A 21,121-nucleotide genomic window follows, 5' to 3' on the forward strand; every position below is an offset into this window, starting at 1 on the left:
AGCTAGGCTGGTGGCCTGTAAAACATCTATGAAGCAAGACCTGATTTGGAACCTTGTCTGTTCACCATTTTATGTTTACACTTCTCTTGCCAGTACTGCTCTTTCCTGCTCTCAAGCCTCTGCATTTCATGTCTTACTCCATGGCCTCCTGCACCTTGCCACTGTCGCTTCTAAGAGGTTTCAGTGTCAGCACAGCCACATGTTCAAGTGTGTCCACGAGCAATCAGCATCGACGCCCCGGCATGCAACCTCATTTTTATTACGTCATCACTTCAGAGACCTGACTCATTTTCAGGTGCCACCTAAGACGCCATGGGGCTCAGTGGGGGCAACTTGTAAGGGCATCATTTGTTTGAATCACAAAAGATGGAGTTACTATTAGTGTATGTGGTCACAGGGGCTCAAGCTTTAGAATCTGTGTTTTTCTCAGTCTTGCATGCTCTCCAGTGTGACACTTAAAGGAGAGAGTGTATTCCTGTTTATGAATCACTCTTTTCAAAAACCTAACTGAATGACTATGTTACGACCCCCTCCACTCCACTAGGGGTCTATGCCTTTGTGTTCTGCTTGCTGGCTCTTGTTTGTGTTTCAGGTGATCAACCTGACGAGCCACACCTGGGCCGTCGACATAAAAGGCCAACACCAACCCATACTGCCCTCTCACTCTTCTGTTGGACACGACCGCGTCTTTGTCTCTGCACATTGTCACACACCCATACACGCAATCAATACTGATAACTGACTTCCACATTTATTAGGTTTCTTTGAAGACCTTTGCTTTTTGTGGTATTGTAAATAAATATGCTTTTGTTACACTTAACTTATCTGGTCTCCCATCTTTGTTGCAGCCTATGAGCCAGGCTGTAACAGACTATCTCTGGGAGTTAACATAGGACCAATTATGCAAATGTCCAGGTTCAAGTTTGTATTTTGTGCTTCTACGATAGTGTCTCTGCTGGGCAGTCAATGGACTGTGTACTATATGTTGTTAATATGAACATCAGAGGGCATCTTCCATCATAAGTCAGCGTTCACAGCTTGAATATGATGTCATCTGAAAGAAAAAGAAATCCACCAACAAAAGGTGTTTGCAGAAGTCATATCATATTGTCATTTTTAGGAAATTAAGCTTGATCTGTAATGCAGTCTTTACTGCAAAACTAAAACATAAATGTTGTGTTTTTTTAAACTGATTTTTAAATGTTGAATCCCTTGGGATGATAAAGCAGGTTATTTATATTGCACAAGTGACAGAGAGGCCCAGGTTCATGGGTAATAGCAGCAGAGTGGCGTGTAGTGATTTATGGTTATGGCCAATTACACAGGCTGGGGGCAGATTTATGACCAAGACAGACATTTCTCTCTCGCTGTGTCACACACACACACACACACACACACACACACACACACACACACACACACACACACACACACACACACACACACACACACACACACACACACACACACACACACACACACACACACACACACACATATACACATACACATACACACACACTCTACACATATCTTCTGTAGCTTTTATTTATGCCCTCATTCGCTTGCTTTTTTCCAGGTTTTCTATTTTATTTCCTTTTATGATTCTTTCCCGTTCGCTTTTTTCATTTAGATAGTCAATATGCTTAACATATTTGAAAGACATTTCTAACAGAAACACACACATAAAAGCTACATATCTAAAAGCCACAGAGAGTGCTATGTATCATTTAAATTCTAAAGGTGTGGGTGTCTCTGAATTTACAATTTAGTTTTATGCTCTAGTGTGTCTGGATGAGTGTCTGCGTATCTCTGGGGGAAACCTGTTTTTGACTCACCGGGGTCTGAACACACATCTGTGTGTGTGTGTGTGTGTGTGTGTGTGTGTGTGTGTGTGTGTGTGTGTGTGTGTGTGTGTGTGTGTGTGTGTGTGTGTGTGTGTGTGTGTGTGTGTGTGTGTGTGTGTGTGTGTGTGTGTGTGTGTGTGTGTGTGTGTGTGTGTGTGTGTGTGTGTGTGTGTGTGTGTGTGTGTGTGTGTGTGTGTGTGTGTGTGTGTGTGTGTGTGTCAGCGAGATGAACCTCTTATCTTTCTGCATTCCACAACTTCACGTCTTCTCAGAATCTTTTCTCTGAAAATGTGTTTCGGCTCCTGGAATGTTTTGCTTATATGTTGTTTCTTCCACTTTTTTCATGGATTTATTTGAAAATCTGTGCCCTATGTGCATGTTAATGTTTAAATGTGTGTCTCTTGTCATGGGAATAGATTATATTTTTTACTGCAACATTGTCAAATGTATTTCCTTTTATTTTAAACGTAGTTTCTACTCATAAAACTGCTTGATTATTGGCACTTTGACAGTCTGCACAAAATGCTACTGCATTAAAGATACATTCATGATTAAATGACTGACTATCATCATTAGGAAATGTTACTCATGGTATTTATTATATACCATAAACATAAGCATAAATGAACAATATAAACGTTATTTGGTAAGCAGATTGCAAAAAGACTGTTGGATGCTTGACAGATCAAGATACATTTGAACATGGTTCTAATTTCATGTCTGCACAGAGACTGAGCTGATGCCCTGTCTGCACCCAGCTGCAGGTGTCTGGCTGCTAGCGGCCTTATCTTCTCTGGAACAGTATTTTATTCCATTGCGGTGTTCGCTTTATTAAATGCCCACAATATTACTGATGGATGACAGACTGATTGCAAAGAGCAAAAGACCAGATAAGGAAAGAAAAGGAGAGACGGAGACTGTGTGTTGGTGTGTGTGTGTGGTGTGTTAGTGCTGGCTATGTGTGATAGAAAGGGAACGTGTGGGTGTGTGTTAGAGAGACAGAAGGAGCTACATTCTATCCAATGTATTGGGGTCATGCTGCTCCAGAAAGTCAAATGAATTAGGAGGCACCTCCAGGAAATTACACTGCGCTGTGTGTGTGTGTGTGTGTGTGTGTGTGTGTGTGTGTGTGTGTGTGTGTGTGTGTGTGTGTGTGTGTGTGTGTGTGTGTGTGTGTGTGTGTGTGTGTTTGTGTGTGGTGCATTTGCATGATGCATCATGTCTATTTCAGTGTCTCTCTCTCTCTCTCTCTCTCTCTCTCTCTCTCTCTCCCTGCGTGTCCCTTTGGGGCCCTCAATGAACAGACATGCTCTGCCAGTCAAGGTCAAGGTCATGGCTGTGATTACTTCCAGACATGAGCATCATTCTGTCCTCTGACAGCAGACAACAGGCGTGTGCCACAGCTGCCATCTCCATTATCTGCATGGTGAGCCATATTTGTCCTTTAATATGTTGAACACATTTGGCAGATTGCCATTAATCTGTCTCATTGGCCATGCCTGTGGTTTGATTCAAATAAGGTGTTGCTTGATTTCCATTTCCAGTTTCCACCGGCCATGTCAACATGATAGGAACATGTCAATAATAATATGGAATATTTTTCAGACTTTATATTATATGTTTTATATTCACCTTTTGAAACAAACCTGATGTATCCCCACAGACATGGCGGGATTAACATATCGGTTATCCCCAGGGCAAACATTTGCTGTTGGGCCCCTACTGTATATTGACCCTGTGTTACCTTCACCTGCTACCTTTCTGCATTATAAAATACCTATTAGGTAAAGTGAACACAGCAGATTACACATGGCAGTTGCATTAAACTCAGAGACCTACCCTTCTGGAATAATAATTTTAAACAAAAAGATCCATCAAAAAGGTTAACTTGACTTTTATCCGTATCGTTTGACCTATGATACTGTGTTGCAGCTGATGGTGTTAACTCTAAAGTGTATTCTAGACCATGAAAACAGTCTTAATATGACAGAGTATAATTGCCTGCCTCCAGGTTTTCTGTGAGTGACTTTGTTCGTGGTAACCTGTCTTTTTTATGTTTGTTTTTTTAAATATTTGGGAATATGGAACATGTGTGCACAATAAAACTTGAAATATACGATAAGATCTTGACACTGTCATGCAGTGAATGTGGGACATTTACCTGTTTTTTCAGCTTGGTATACACATTTTTACTCTAAAAAGCCTTTAAACTGAATTAAGCATTCGGTGCATTAGAAGAAGACATTTTAAACTGACAAAAACATTAACAAGAAATGAGTGAATAGCAAGATACAATAGTAAGAGTTGCAAAATGTTACAGACACTGAGGTTGTGTTCCATGTGTTGACTTGTGGATAATTCCCCCAATTTAAGAAATTAATGCTTACCAACTTTAGATGTGATCTGCTCACCCATCTTTCTGTCTATCTGTCGTCTGTCTTTCTGCATATCTCCTCTGATTGGTTGCGGTTTGTTGAACTATAAAACTCTCTGATTTGTACTTCACATCTCTGATCTCCTCACAGCATCACCGGTGCGTGCTGCTGCTGGCTGTCCGCGCGCGCTCTCTCGCTCTCACCGTGTCCCTCGCGCACCTCCACTCCAGCCGACGACAGAAAGAGACAAGACGAAGCAAATACCAAGAGCAGCAGGAAAGGAATATTATTAGTGAAATATGGAGGAATGATGAGAGGACGGTTAGCAGACGGACAGGAGAACCGCTGTCGCAGAGGACAAGAAGAAGAGGGAGGATGAGAGAGGGAAACAGTCACATCTGCTGTCTGTGACTTTGGAGATATCTCTCAGGCAAAGTGAGGGAGAAAAAGGCAAGACGCCACACTCTGAGAATGGCAACAATTCACCGTGTGTGAGAGGAATAATTATCATGTGTCGGAATTATTGTGGTGGACCAACATGTCGATTTTGATAACCTTTTGTCGCGCAGAAGCGTTTCACTGTGCGTAAGACGGCTAAACACGCATTTTAGAAATACAAAATTGCTGCTAGGGGTTTATTTTTTGAAGCATCATTTGTGCTTGGCTTTCCTAAGGAGATTTGTTTTGGGGGTAAAGGAGGACGTTTTTTTATAAAGAGGCGACCCCCCACCTCCTCCTCCCCCTTACATAAATGTTTGCGTGCCGTTAGTGCTCTCGTTCTCTGTCGACCCCCCTCTCCCTCTCCTCTGAATAGGTTTGCGTCCCACACGCAGACAGTCGCATCTCATATCCACACAGACTGGACATTATCTCACACGCACGCAAACACACATATGCATACATAATTATACAGAAAGACCTCACCCCCCTCACCCACCCGACCCTCTCACTCACCACTATCTGATGACTCCCCGGCGTAGAGGTGGACGTGGTACGGAACCGACTGTAGCATCATCATCATCATCCTTAACACTACCACTGTCATCCTCACCACCCTCCTCTTCCTCACTACCACCATGTCTTCGTCGTCGCGCAAGATCTCCTCGGAGTCGTTCAGCAGCTCGGTGGGCTCAGACTGCGGGCTGGAAAGCCCCGGGGGAGACGCGGGGGATGGAGGCTTGGAGCCGGTGGAGGAGATCCGAGGTTGCCCCTTCTCCTCTCTACACTCTTCCCACAGAGCGGTGCTCTGGAACGGCCGCAGCCCCGCAGAGAGACCGGCGTGTCCGGTGGTAGAGGAGCAGCCTGGACCCGGGCCCCCCCACAAGAGGGTGACCAGGAGGAGACGGGTGAACCTGGACTCACTGGGGGAGATCCTGAGGAGACTGACCTCACCCACGGTAGGCTTCCTGCTCAGTCTAAACACTGTACCTCCATAACATATCATTACATATTCCAAACGTGAAGTGCCATACTCATAAAGGCATCCTGCATAACCACTGGGATCCTTTGAGGAAATCTCTAGTTTTACCATACAATTTGTAGAGCACTCTTCATTAATCTTTTAAAAATGTATTGCACAATAAGATGTTATGAAGCAAATCAATGACCTGGTCTTCAGAGGACACAATTTTGATCGTGTAGTTTTTGTATCAATCTGCTCATGTTGTCAGTGTTTAAATCAGAACTTTAATCAATTTTGTAGACTCATTTGTTATGAGAAAGTCAATGATGAACAAACAGAGATATGTTATCCTGCACAGCTGTCTCCAAAGTTGAGTAGGTACACAGCCTTTATTACCAGGAAAAGACATCATTCAAGCTTTTCCACCCTGTGATTATCCAATGCAGACAATGTCTTTTTTCAATCAAATCTGACGTGTGCTATGCTGTCTATGAACAAAAAAAATCCTCTTTTCATCCATCCTTCTGAAAGCCTGAATCATCTGGCAGATTATATAATAAATATGTTGTTGTGAGGGAGAGAGAGGGAGATGCCCATGCTCTGTCTGTATATGTAATGATGGGAGGAGTGTGACAAGTGAGCCAGTTTTTGTCTCTGTTGTATTACAGGCTGTAATGTAATAAAGAAGCTACTAGAATTGAGCACAATTGAGATGGATGACGTGTGATTGGGGCATTTGCTATAGCTTCGTCAGTCATTTTGGGATTTAATTGCATGTCTGGTAATGTGGACCCTGTCATAGTTGGTCAAATTCAAGTATTAACAAACAAATGTTAATCAAAATCAAATTTATAGGTGATATAATGTACATTGATTGACAAAGCAAACTTATTATTTCCAACCCTGGCATTATCTGAGTCCTTTATAGTATGAACTATACTCAGGATGTGACAGGACATGATAATATGACCCAGTTTAGATTGAACGGTGACATGAGACTTGCAGTGTAACAGGAGTTTTAGATGAGTTTTGGATCTTATTCTCAGGGATTTAGCAAACAGTAAATTGATAAAGATAGAAAGCATTTCTCATTTTTTCTCATCTGACAGTTTTGAGCTAACATGGTCTCAAGGTTTATTTATGTTGGTTCCCCGCATAATGAGGAGACTGCTGTGTTTTGCTCAAAACTATGAGGCTTTGGGAATATGTTTCTCCCAATGCGTTTGCTCAGACTCTGTGATCCCATCCCTGGGAGAAATACTGTAAATGTGGCAACGAAGTCTTTAAAGTAGAGCAGTGATTGTTAGCCTTTTTTTGCCGCCAAGGCACAACTTCACAAATATATTGACATTCAATAGCACAGCTAAACATCTGAAGTTGGTGTATATTGGAGAAGACCACTAAGGGCCAACTTCAGCTCTCGGTTGTGCTTTTGTCACAGGGAAAGTGTAAATTACCAGGATCTTTCTTCAGTGTTTAAAGGGTGTGTGTGTGTGTGTGTGTGTGTGTGTGTGTGTGTGTGTGTGCGTGTGTGTGTGTGTGTGTGTGTGTGTGTGTGTGTGTGTGTGTGTGTGTGTGTGTGTGTGTGTGTGTGTGTGTGTGTGTGTGTGTGTGTGTGTGTGTGTGTGAGTGTGTGTTAGGCTAGACTGTAAGAGCAGCTTACAACTCCCTGCATTAGTTTTCTCCTAAAGCATCTTAATGTTTATCCACTTTGAATTGTATTATGGCACCATAAAAGAAAAATACTGCTAATAGGAACATTAACCATGCAGCAAATAGACTAAAAGAAACACACATATATATCCGCTCTCTCACAACACACTGTTTATTAGCTTTTGTGTTCTTTCTTCCCCACACATACACAAACACAGCCCTCTCGCACACACAGTGGCTGCGTGCAGTGGCAGTGTCTGTTGTTGACGGCAATGGACCGTGACAAAGAGAACAGATCAAGCTCTCTGTGGTTGTCTTCACCCTGACCACACTGACCCAGAAGCAAGAACACACACACAAACACTAACACACACAAACAAATTTACCTTTATATTAGGGCAAACATTCATTTTCTGTCTCTCTCCCACTCCCTCTCTCAGTTGCGTGTATACACATGGAAGGTGGCCATTGGCTTAGTGACCCATGATGCCAATCAAAGGCCATGAGTGTTGGCCACAAATATAAGTGTGTGAGTGTGCTTATGTGTGTCTTCTGGTAGGTCCACATCCCGATTATGTGGTCACATACTCACTATCAGAGACACATTTTTATTTTTGCGCTTTCTCTGATTTCAACTGTTGAATAATATTTAAAAATCCACAAAACACAGGTTCATCTCTGTTATATATTCAGTGGAATTATAGAGTTGGGGGGAAAATGTAATCATGTAAGAATCAAGATTTTTATCTCACATAAAAATCAATTCACAGACATCGCTCTAGTCTTTTGTTTAAAGGAAGCATTTTTCTATTTTGCAAGTTTTTGAGAAACAAAAAGGCAGCTGGCCTTACTTGTCAATTTCATGTACTGTATGTACCAGTCAGAATTGGAAAAAAGAAAATTAAGAAAAACATTTTTTTCACAAGTAATTCAAATGGATTTGTTATTAAACTGTTTCGATCTGTTCGTATGTCCTCCTATATTGGACAATTTCAATTAATGTTCCAAAAAGCAAATATAAAGGAAAAAGCCACAAAAATGTGTCCTAGCAGCAACCAATTTGTAAAACACGATTCCACCTTTATAATAACATAGCAAACACAAATGTTTAGATCATGCATCTGTTTCAGCAGACACTTTTGTCAAGTGATTTAAAGTAAATGGATTTAACCTTTTCTCAGGCAAAGTGAGGGAGAAAACTGAACTAAGCATTTGGTCCAATCCTTAACATTAAGGTATTGAATATTTTGCATATTCAGACCCAAATATTCACCCCTGCCATGCCCATGCCCTGGCTGTGTTACTGCTAATACTGCATTGCTTCACTGTTACATTATAGGTGAACTATTCTTAGGGACAGCCTGAAGAATCCTAATAGAAAGCAGATTGCTACAGAATTGTTTTCTTTGTACCTGCTTTATTACTTTCCACAGAGAGGCCTGATGCGTCTCATGCTGGGATTTATCTTGCGGGACTCATCTGGTTTATGAGTTTCTATTTTCTTTAGTAGTGGTGGCAGCTCTCCAACTGTGCTGAAGCACCAGTACCCACTGTGCTGTGACTGTAGACCACACCAGTACATGTAAATGGAAATTTGGAGGAGGAAGATGCAATAAAAGGAGGGAAAGCATGAATCACGTGGACAGAGAGGAAGGGCAGGTTCACAGACAGTAGAGAAGAGCATGATAGCTGGGAAAGAAAGTAATGCAGAGCAACAGAGCAAGAGGAATGGAGTGGGTATTGGTGAGATTCTGCTTCCCTCCCTAGGTAAAGAAACTGAGCAAACAAAAGAGACAGAGTGGCTTGGATAAAGACCACAGGGAAAGAGAGGGGAGAGTGTCTTAAGAGAGGCAGAAAGTTTGAGTTCAAACCCTAAACCTGTAACTTTGTTGGACGTTATTTAATCTTCATGGAGCATTTCAATTTCCCTTTCTTCATTTTGCATGCCTCTTCTCTTGGTTGCACACGGTCAACATTCAAATGCTTTATTGTCATTTGCAACATATACTGTATACAGCGTATTTGTTTCCAATGCAAATGTCAGTCTTCAAGATCTTCCAACAGTGCAGCATACAAAATACTTAGAACAGAGTAAGCAAACCATGTACACGTAGAATAAAATATGATAAAACAGAATGTTAATGATACAGAGGGACACCACCATAATTACATAATTATATTTAATATATATATTTATTCAGTGACATCAATTCGTTTAATTTAAAGGGGCCCTATTATGCTTTTGGGGATTACCCTTTCTCTTGTGTGTGTTACAAAGGTGTTTTTGCTTGTAAATGGTCTACAAATGCTAAAATCCCAAAGTTCCCTCCAGAGGGAGTTGCTCTCCCACACACTCCCCCACTTCCTGAATCGCCTTAATTGGACACCTTTTTTCCGGTACATAGTGATATCTCTTTATAACACTTGCGTTTCTATTGGCTAGCGCTCCAACACATTGTTTGTGATAGGCTAAGGGGTGGGATATGCAGTTGACCAATCACCAGAGACCACAGAGCAGACTGGGCTATGGCTTCAGACAGAGGGTGAAAAGAGGGGCTGCAGCAAAGGCAGTATAAGGAAAAATAAAGCCCTTTTTGAAAATCAGAGCATGTAATCTTTTCACAGTAGAAGAACAAAATAAAATTGTGAAACCTGAAAATGAGCACAATAGGGCCCCTTTAATACCATGTTTCTGTTGTACCATTTTATGTTGATATTGTCCTTTTCAAATCCTCCCAGTGTAGTGTGTGTTTTTAACAATCCATCCTAAGAACAAGGCAATCTGCTAGGTGTTAGCTGTCAAAGCAGTTGTGTGTGTGGCTGAGTGAGATCAATGTGTGATGGGGTATCGAGTTGTGTGTACAGTAAACATGCCAGCGATTGCAACAATGACGACTAATGATGATGTATGTGTACAGTATGTTTGCACATGCGTGGCTGATAACAGGTAGTGCCTGTGTGTTTGGTCATATTGGAATATTGTGTGCGCACCCTGTAATGTGCATGTTCTGTGGTAAATGAGTAGCTGAATCAAGGACGCAATAGGAGGAGATTACCATGAGAAACACTGTTTCTGGTTTACACGTGCACACAGCGTGTAGGTGGGGGATGGGGGTGATGTGGGGTTTTACCTCATAAATACAAAGGCTGTGAAAATAGCTCATCTTTCTCCTGCTGTTGCTGGGTTTACGACAACTGTAGCTAAAAGTGAACATATTTTTGTATCATAAGACGTGGCTCTGACTGCAACATGATTCTCCGTTGTTAGTGTTGTTGAGGATATGGATATAAATACAGTGTAAAGAAAAATGAGTCAGCACTGAGAGAAGAGAAGCTCCAAACATGTGCAATACCATTGGTTAGCTACAATATGACGTCTATTTGTTATGTAACCTGATGGTGAAAAAAACTACTTCATATTCACCTTTTGAAACACCTGCTGACTGATGCACATATTGCACACACACTCCTCTTTCTCCTTCATTTTTCACATGCCTAATGTTTTCGCATATGTGTGTGTGTGTGTGTGTGTGTGTGTGTGTGTGTGTGTGTGTGTGTGTGTGTGTGTCTCTCTGTCTCTCTGTCTCCCTCTCCCTGTCTGTCCTCTACAAACACATACTCACACAAAATCTGTCCTTAGTGGGCGGAGGCCTCAGAATGACCTCTCCAGCAGGCACACTGTGTTCCAGTATTGTCACTATAGCCTCGCATTTAAAGCCGTATCACAGATTATCACATTTGACCCGCCTCTCTGCGCCATTTTCACACACACACACACACACACACACACACACACACACACACACACACACACACACACACACACACACACACACACACACACACACACACACACACACACACACACACACACACACACACACACACACTCACACCCCCCCCCCCCCCACACACACACACACACACACACACACACACACACACACACACACACACACACACACACACACACACACACACACACACACACACACACACACACACACACACACACACACACATTGTAGCAGCTACATATTATCATTAACTTGATTATTTACACCTGTGTTCTTTCTGCTATGACATTAAAAAAAAAAAGTCTCTCAAGATGGTAATTCTGGTCCGCTCATATGGTGTGGGTGTGCATGGAGTCAGGAATCAATAATAATTGCAACTACAATATTGTTGCCTAAATGCACTCACAAATACACATATTCTCGTCTCATATCCTCACTTCTTCTTGCAGACACAGACTGTTCAGGAGGCTCTCCAGCGAACTCTACATTTCTACAGACAACAAGAAATCCGGTAAGGCTCTCCTCGCTTGCTGTCAGTCTCTCTTCCTGGTTTTCTTTCTAACTAACTCCCCTTCCTCAACCCATCAATCTTCAGTACACACTCTCTGTCTACCTGCTGCCTGTTCTTGTGTCCTGAGAATAAAAAATGTTCCTCCTTTGCCCTTACTTTTCTGCTTCTGCCTGTCTTTCTGTCACACACCTGTTCAGTTACTGTGAACAAAATCAACCCATAAGCAAATCATATCTCTTCTGTTGGAAAGAACATATAGTAACGGCGCAAAGGTTAGAAATGTTGTGTGTGACTAGGGGGTCTCTGGTCTAATTCCCAGACTGAGACAAATCTGTTTGGGAAGTACAGAGCATCACTTCCTCTCTTATTACTTCTGTGGGGGTGCATGACCTTGAGCTAATTTCCCTGACAAGCTTTTTCTATGGATCTGCTCAACAACAAACACATTTGAACCTACTGTACACAGGCTAATTCAAGTGTCAGATTACCCAAATCATAATAATGTATACATTATATTTCACATAACCATAATGGTATCTATACATTAGTTTTCCCACCACCCTCACCAAATGGATTTTATTTCAAATGTGTATTTTGTTTGAAGAGCTCCCTGCACAGGTACATGGCTTTAGAAATGTTCAGCTGCAATTACAGAAAAAAGCTCAAGTCATGTTAACCTTTAAGAATAACCCAGACATGTCAAGGGTCGTTTTTACTGAAAGAATAAACCTAAAGAACTGGTGACAGCACAGTTTGTGGTACATTAAATTAAAGTGGTAAACAATCCAATGTCTTCTGGCACAAAAACACACAAAAGAGCGTCCCTGATGGATGTTTATTAGCTTCTCATTACTTTATTAAACCTTATATTTGGTGATCTTATGGCTAATACCCTCAGGGTGTTTTTGTTGGTCTTTGACAGGTGTCAGGAAGTTGGCAGTGAGGAGAGACGGAAAGAGAGGAGAGATGAGAAGTGCCCATTCTTAGAAAATTCAGGTTCGGAAGAAGATGTCCTACAAATCCTGCAGTACATGGCCACCATACTGGGTAAGTAGTGCACTAGAGGAACATGTGCATGTCTTATTGTGAGCTTGACATTGAGACTTAATGCATGTGTGTGTGTTTGACATCCTCTGCAAATAAGTAGATTTGGTAATGAGTGTGTGTACATATTTAGTATATAGTATTCATCCCTTTGTAACTGTGCTCTTTTTAGTTGTGTTGCTTTGGATGGATTTTACTGTGTTATATGTATCACATGCCAAGACACATAGACAATGCCTCCTTTCTTTCCCCCCATGCACATCCTTCAGTATTAGTATGGTGTTTGGGGAGGGGGGGGTGCACACCTACACAGTTAAACAGAGCCATCCCCAAAAGGTACAACCTCTAAAACACACAGTAGACCTTTTACATTAAATAGGGAAATACAGAAAAAAAAAATAACCACAGTATCCTGGCCAAGGCAGTGCACATGCAGACACAAATACACAGCTATTTACATTATGCAAAAGCACACACTGTGACTCACTGTAAAGGCTCACAGATTCTCTAAGGCCTCCCATAAAAAAATTAATTAAAAAAACACACACACACACGCACGCACGCACGCACGCACGCACGCACGCACGCACGCACGCACGCACGCACGCACGCACGCACGCACGCACACACACACACACACACACACACACACACACACACACACACACACACACACACACACACACTGTCCTGCTGAGTCACTTATTACATTTATGTCCTCCCTCTCTATTCTCCCTGGCTCTTGTCTACAGTATTTACCTCCTTCTAGTCCTCCAAACTCCATCTCTGTCCCCATATTGCAGAGTTTCCACCACTGTGTGCATTAACTATACACGACTGTTTGTTAATATCTCTGTCCTTGAGTCATCTTCTTATCTGTCTTTATCTGTCTCTTTTGTCAGCTCTCCGCCATGCTTGCAGTCTATGTGTAGTTATAGCACCTGTTTGGCTGCAACTTGGTACAGAATGTTTATCTGATACAGCCCTCCATGTGCGTTAGATCAGTCCTCACTATTTACAGTTTATCTATTTATCAATCCATGTTGTGCCACTTATCTGAATGTGAGTCATGGGGGCAGAAGGCTAAGCAAGAAATCCAGAAATCCAGCGTTTCTCTCCGGTCTTCCGTCTCTTCCCCTGGGATTCTGAGGTGTTCCTTGGCTAGATGCGATATCTAATCCCTGCAGAATCTTATCGATCTGCCGGGGCTTGCCCTCCCACTTTGATGTGCCGGAAATACATCCACATGGAGGCGTGAAAGGAGGTCTCGCTGCCAATAATGCCGTCTGTGCCCAAACCACCTCATCTGACTCTGAGAATGAGCTTTTTCTCCTAAAGGTTGAGTCATAGCAGGCACAGACAAATTCTTGAATTCCCGTTTGACCTCTAAACACTGTGTCATGATAAACTGATCTGATTTCATGAGTTCAGTTTTTAAAATGTACTCTACACATAATGTGTCTTTTAGCTGGTGAAGTGACATTTTAGAGGAGCAGTGAGCTTTTTACAGTGTTTGGCCCTTTGGTCACTGCGACACAAACTAATCACATTAACACACATGCAGATTTGTGTATGTCAAAGTCATTTTTGATGTGTTTAAGTTGAACATTTTACCATAAATGATCTGATAACGTTTAACAAATGTTGTCTTCAGTATCATTGTCAATCCTTTGCAGTTATTCTTTTACAAGCCTATATAGTTGTTCACTTTTATGTCCTCATTCATTATTTCTTTGAATGAAGTAAACCATTTTTGGCACATTTTGGGATTTTTATATTTGTGATATCAGGTTTTGTTTATTCCAAATGTCAATTTTAATTTAGCTTTAATCCTTTAATCCTATTTCTTTCTCATTATTCAGTCAGTAGGCATGTGACATGATTATTTTATCTTATCAATATTCATTATTTTAGCAACGCTTTGATGTTTGTTTACTCTTAACACTGTTCTGTGTTTGATAAGCTTACAATTAATTTGCCGAATTTAAATTGTTGTCAAAACATATAATTGAGCACAGGCAGCTCCTACTCCAAACTATTATACACACTCAGTGGAGATCTCTGCATCTTACAATGACACTGAAAAACAGTGACCCAAGATGCAATTCTGCCTGCTGCTTAATGACATGTCGAGCACATTCCTCATGTCAATTTGCAGGTATTTGAGTGCAGTTATCTGGATGTGTGTATGGAGGCATGTTAGGTGTATTGTTGATAGTTTGTGTGTGTATTCTGTATTATTTGTGGATAGTTTGTCTGTGTATTCTGTATCGCTGACATTGTGTTTTCCTTCTGTCGCAGGCATACCATTCTGTGAGCTGCGAGAGCATTTCGGAGAGGAGTTCTTTGGCCTCTGCTTTGAAGAAAATGAACGAGTGCTTCGGGCTGTAGGCGGCAACCTCCAGGACTTCTTCAACGGCTTTGATGCCATCTTGGAACACATCCGCACCTCCACGGGTCGCCGGGCCTCGTCTGAGAGCCCTTCTTTCCAGTGCAAGGACCCCTATGAGGAGGAGACAGGGAGAAGACAATTGGACAAAGTTGGAGAGCGAGGAGAAACAGATGGAAGAGGGAAGGAGTTGCTTCTTCACTGTTTCAACCCGGGCCCTGTGGTTGGATTGGTCATGCCAGGGTTCATCAGAGCTGTTGCCAGGCGGATCTTTTATTCAGAAGTTGAGGTGGAAGAGGTGCCTCCTCTAACTCCCTTATTGCCCAATGAAGATACAGAACACACAGACGGTGACTCCACAACCCCAACCCCAACCCCGACTGTGTCCCCCACCGCCTCACCCTCGTCGTCCCCGTCCCCTCCTTCTCCTTTCCAAACTTCTGTTCCCACAGTTTGCTTGTCCTTCCAAATCCAGGAGACAAGCCCTCCTTCCCTCCCCTCCCTCCCAAATTCTGTGCCGGTGTGCACTAAACGCCCCCTCCTTCCACTCTCCACCAACCCCAGCGATCTGCGCATCAGCCTGGCCACGTTTTGCCGTGCCTTTCCGTTTCACCTCGTCCTGGGGCCTCGCATGGAGCTACTGCAGCTCGGAGAAGGACTGAGGAAACAGGCTCGCATTGAGCCGCACCGGTGCCACGCGTTCAGGGACTGTTTTGAGATTGTCTCACCCAAGATGGAGCCTTCGTTCAAGGGCATCCTGCTGAGGCTTGCATCCCCATTTACCATCCGCACCAGGCCTGATATCACACAGTCTGGCACCAAGGAGAAGGTAATAATATCATATAAGACAGATGAAACTTTTACTCAAATCCTACTCTCTAACAACATATTATAGAAGATTATTCAATTCAATTCAAAACCTTTATTTATCCAGGTAAAATCCCATTGAGATCAATGATCTCTTTTTCAAGGGAGACCTGCAGCAGTAGGTTCCACATGAAAGCATAAAAACATAAACAACAGAACAACAAAAGGACATCATACAGCAAAATGTACAGGGATTATAATTTACATATCTATCCACATGTACAGGTGCCAACAGCATCTGATTTTGTAGCATCCAACCGAGCTTTAAAAACATGTAGTGGTACTAGCTTGGTAATTTTCCATTCTTTTTGCAGACTGTTCCATGTTAGTGGAGCTGCACATCTAAAAGCTTTCTTCCCTAAGACAGTCCTAGCACTTGGCACATTTAATAAAACCATAGCATGCGATCTCAGGCAATAAGTACTTTCAATTCGCCGAGAGATCAGAGAGCAGATATAAGATGGTAGTTTATCCAACATGGCTTTGTAAATGAAAAAGTACCAGTGACTGAGCCTCCGTGCGTATTGCAGTTTTAGTTAGTTGGTGACTGCATTTTTGTTTCCCAATGTAAATGTTAAGGCTGTTGGTATGTTGTTTTATATTTATCTAACAACACTAACTCTATCAAAGTCAAGTACAGAACTTTTTCTACTGTGGAATATGTACAAGAATCAACATCTCTCTTTAATTAAGACTTTAAATTGTTTGTTTTTGAAACAGGTGGAGCACAAGAAGGCCACACTTTCCTTTAATTTCCAGTTTGTTATATAATGTTTCTATCAGATTCAAGACAGAGTGTCTGGGTTTGGCATAATTGCAAATATAATGTATTTGCTTTAGTTCTTGGTCTTGTAGGCAGGGAAGCGTTGTTTTTGCATACTATTTGTTTGGGTTTACCTTCTTAAAAAACAAAAAAAACAAAAAAGATAATTAGATTGTTGATGAAATTGTGTCCATACTGACTGTCTTTACTTGTGACTCCAACACATGCAGCACCACACCACAGCCTTGGATGTTTTTGCATTGCAGGAATGAGTTTTAATGATTTTTAATTTGCCAGACACAATCAATCAATCAGTGTTGAATGTTATATCTAGTTCTTTATTAGTTGGATGGTCCCCTCAGGCTGCCAGTGTCAGTCCCAAACACCCCGATGCTAAATATAATTGACAAGGCGAAGAAGGGTTCAGCCACAGTGCGGTGATGTGTGTTTGTTTGCTTGTTCATAAATGGGTGAGGCTTAGGTAGCACACATATGAGTATTATTGTATTGGAAAGTGAGACCTCTAAGATACAAGCTAGTTTCTAATAGTTTTGGTTACAAATTGAAGCAAAAGGTACATGTACTGAGGACACACTGATAGGGACAACGTATGGATGGTTCTGGTGAAATGGTGTTTGTATATTGCAGAACCACCTTCAAAGTCAAATGGAAATGCTAGTGGGTGTTGAGCTGTTGAGTGTTCATGTACAGTGTAAGCTGCTACACACTCTCCCCAGGACAAACAAACAAACAAAGCAAACAATCAATATATTAAAAGTCAGTTTATCGATATTTTTGAAGGGCATGTTTTGTTCCAATGGGATACATTCATGGAAATGTAGGGGTCCAAATGATACTGGCATATCAAATTGATTTTTATCAAAGAGTACTCCAATGCTTGCTGGCATTTTTGGATGCTAGTGCCAATGACAGCTTTCAGCCTTAAGTTAAAAACGGTTTCTCTCAGTCGTACTTTGTGGTTGTTGAGGCTTTTGAAGATTTGTTTAAACATCGCTGTTTTTCTTCTTCTTGTGATCTTAGTGGTGTCTTGTCTAGCTGGAGGCTGACTGTGTGAGATGAGATGAGGATTTAACCCTGTTTTGTCTGCTCTGGTAGGCAAAGCATCAATATGAGGCACAAGGTGGGTGACTATAAGTGAAATATGAATTGGAGGGTATTAAGGTAAATCATTATTCTTTACTCGTCTCATATTTTTTTAACATCTGTGCCATTTCACATTGGTGTGAAACTGGCCCAACGAATGGAGAGAATATTTCTGAACGTCATGTAGTTTCATACAGAGTGTTAAAATGGGAATACACTGCACCACAGATCTGCAGCCAAAGGCAGATGGTGCAGTTAAAAGTCTTGTACAGTGTCAAGTTTTCCTCTCATAGCCATGTTTGCACTGGTGTCTTCATTGGCACATACATAAATCCCACTTACAAATTCACATGGCACACAAACAAGGTAGAACACATTTCTAAACAACCCTCATACAAGTATTATTTTCACATCTTGTAAAGTATTTTTTTAGTTTGTTGCCAGATGCAGGATGATAGGAGGGTTTAATTTCAATTCATATCATGTCAATTCCTTAGAGAGTTGTCTATGTCCAGGATCATAGAGGGCAAAACATCTTTGAGAATTATTCACAAAAGCAAAACATGTCTGTACCACAAAAGTGAATCCCTTATTGTGGCTCTTCTCATAAAAGTAGTTTACTGCAGTATGAAGGCTATAGTGTTTCAACTTTATTTACGCAGAGATCTAATTGGATGATTTCGGTTTTGCATTGGGCAAATGAATCAATCCTGGGATTTAGTGCATTTTATCCGAACATATTACTAATCAAACCGAAATGTTTGCGTATACCAGGGGTGTCAAACTCAATTTAATTCATTCATTAGCATTATGGTTGCAGTCAAAGGGACGGTTGTAACTATATAAATATACATATATAAACACATAATATATATGAAATAATGTATTATATTATATCATTGCCTCTGCATTGTATTTTTATTGGATTGGATAATAACTTGTAGCATGTAACCGTATAATAAGTGTATTATATTCTTTGCAAGCTCTTGCGGGCCACATAAAATGAAGTTGCGGGCCGGATTTGGCCCCTGGCCCTTGAGTTTGACACCCCTGGCGTATACGATGCCCACAGTCATCAAGCCCTCGAAAGTATCTGCAGGATTCCACTTTTCAGAGTCGAGCCTCGAGGATCATTAAAATACACTTTTTTTTCCTCTCCCTCTTGTAAATTCAGACATTAATTATTTTAAACAGCGGTTTACATTTGTCAAAATTGAATTCTTAAAACAGTGATTTATTTTTTCATCGATTATAGCTGCTTTGTTCAGCACTGTTAGCAATACACTTGAATAAAGTCACAGGGATATGATCACTCACAAATCCCAATGTCAATAAATACAGGTTATGATGCAAAACTATCATGAAATTATAAATAAAATATATTAAAAATCAAAAATGAATAACAACAACACAGAACATATATGGTCACAACTTTTATTTTGTATTTGCTTTTGGATTCATCAATAATATCGATAATATCATCAATAATAATATTGTCTCAATAATCAGAATATAATATGTTTGTGGCTATTAACACTTTAGAATCATACAAAAAGATAATTTATTTACCTTTGACTATTTATTTAAAGTTTTGGACATGCAAATACATTACTGACAGGAAGTTGAATCAGCCGATTGTACTTGAGCTCAAGGTTAGCTGAAGTATCCCTGTTCTGGTTCTGTGTGGTGGACTTATAATCTTTCTCATCTCTCCATCCACAGTTGTTGAACCGAGCTACTTTATCCTGTTCTTGCTGTTTTCAGTTATTTGCGGCAGCTGGCCTTTCTTCTCTCTCAGACCTGGCATTGCTGAAGTTTAAGTCCGCCTCCAAGCTCCAAAACGTTCAACTTGGCAGATTTGTGTTGCATTTATGGAGCAGCAGGTTTTTTTTTTACATATGCCATATGAGTCTTTTGTCACCTGGTCAGCAAAGTAGAACAAAGGGAGAGAAACAGAGAAGGATGCGCTGACCTTTTCACGACAACGGGCAGCAAGAGAAGGCGACAGGCCAAGGTAAAGAAGCCACAAAAGAGCACTCCACTTCACTGCACCGTGTGTGTGTTTGAATGGCCTCTAGTGGGTTTTCAGTTTGACTTCTCTCCTGTCTTTGCCCAGGGACATGGGTTATACAAATGACATCCAGAGAAAGACCTACTGAAAAGGTCAAGTCGCAACTCTCTCTGTCTCTCCATTTAGTGTGAGCACTGTGGTCAGCACACAGGAGTGAACACAGGTTGTAGTGTTAAACAAAGGTTAGACTTGCCTCTAATTGGATTGGCTAGACTATGTTGTTGCAATGTTTAGCATAATGCCTCAGAGTTTAAAAATGCATTCCTTAAAGTAAATGCATGCAAAGGTAGTTTGATGCCATTTCTGTTCATTTTACTTAGAGGCTTGGCAGATGTTTTTTTCTCTTAAAAAGAACAGGATGAATAAGACAGATAATTCATGCATCACAACACCCGCCCCCACTGTAGTGGTGCTGTTGCTGTGGACATCCAAACGTTCCCAGACTCTCTGGGTCAAAGAGTCAACAGTGAAGTTAGGATGAGTCATTTTCTTTTTATGTCCTGAATGTCTAAGTCTAAGATAACAGTATTTGTGCTGCAACCTAACCCAGCAGCTGTCTTAGCCTTAGCCTATACTTAGCAGTTGTCGACAAAATGACATGTCCTGCTCTTTTCCTTTCTCTTTTTACATTTGTACCCGATGTAGTGTAGTTAAAGGGGGAGATTGAGGACAATTGGTCAAGGCTAAGGAGTACCAGCTCGGGAAACTATCAGGATGTTCAAATTTGCAGTGTCATACTTGTTATTCTACAAATGCTTCTGTAATTGTAGGGGCTGGTGAATGAGGTTTGTTTGATTGTGCATGTGTGCACCTGCGTGTCGGAGTACAAAGATAATCTTGACATTTAGCACCACCTTTGATCTGTTTCTAGATAAATCAATGCTGTGGTTTGTTTGTTCCCTCGAAATGGCTTTGAAAATCACTGCCCTCTTTGTCTTCTCTTGATACATTTAAATAAAAAAAGGGTAAATGAAAATACAAAGGTATCAGAAGATTGCTTTTTACTATGAAACAAAAAACATATTGTCTTAATTTTGTTGCATTTCAATCTATCATCTCCAGTAATATTATTTTTGCATTAAAGGGAAAAGGAATCTATTTCTACTTCACTTAAAGCAGACTTTTTCTCAATTAACTGCATTTAAAAAAATACCTGTTTTAATTGTGGGCCGCCTTATTGTGTGTGACTTAATGGTTTCAGCGTAACGTGACTCAACCAGTCAGATTAACAGATTAACTGTACCATCCAGTTGCGTTTAAACATTTGGCTGTCTTCACTTTTTTCCATTGCTTGCACG

At 41.1% G+C, this 21,121-nt stretch overlaps 1 protein-coding gene across 1 annotated transcript in view; it reads left to right on the forward strand.

Moving 5' to 3' along the window:
* Positions 1-3,221: 3,221 nt before the first annotated feature.
* gucy1a2 (guanylate cyclase 1, soluble, alpha 2) overlaps positions 3,222-21,121 on the forward strand; it is a 37,462-nt gene continuing 19,562 nt past the window's right edge. The window contains exons 1-5 of the mRNA XM_079679252.1: positions 3,222-3,273; positions 4,373-5,619; positions 11,524-11,585; positions 12,508-12,632; positions 14,931-15,847. Coding sequence (XP_079535378.1) covers positions 5,299-5,619; positions 11,524-11,585; positions 12,508-12,632; positions 14,931-15,847 — 1,425 coding nt within the window. The 5' untranslated portion in view covers positions 3,222-3,273; positions 4,373-5,298. The remainder of the gene's footprint in view (positions 3,274-4,372; positions 5,620-11,523; positions 11,586-12,507; positions 12,633-14,930; positions 15,848-21,121) is intronic.

The sequence above is a fragment of the Notothenia rossii genome (genome assembly GCF_949606895.1).
Source record: "Notothenia rossii genome assembly, chromosome: 4".
NCBI lineage: Eukaryota > Metazoa > Chordata > Actinopteri > Perciformes > Nototheniidae > Notothenia > Notothenia rossii.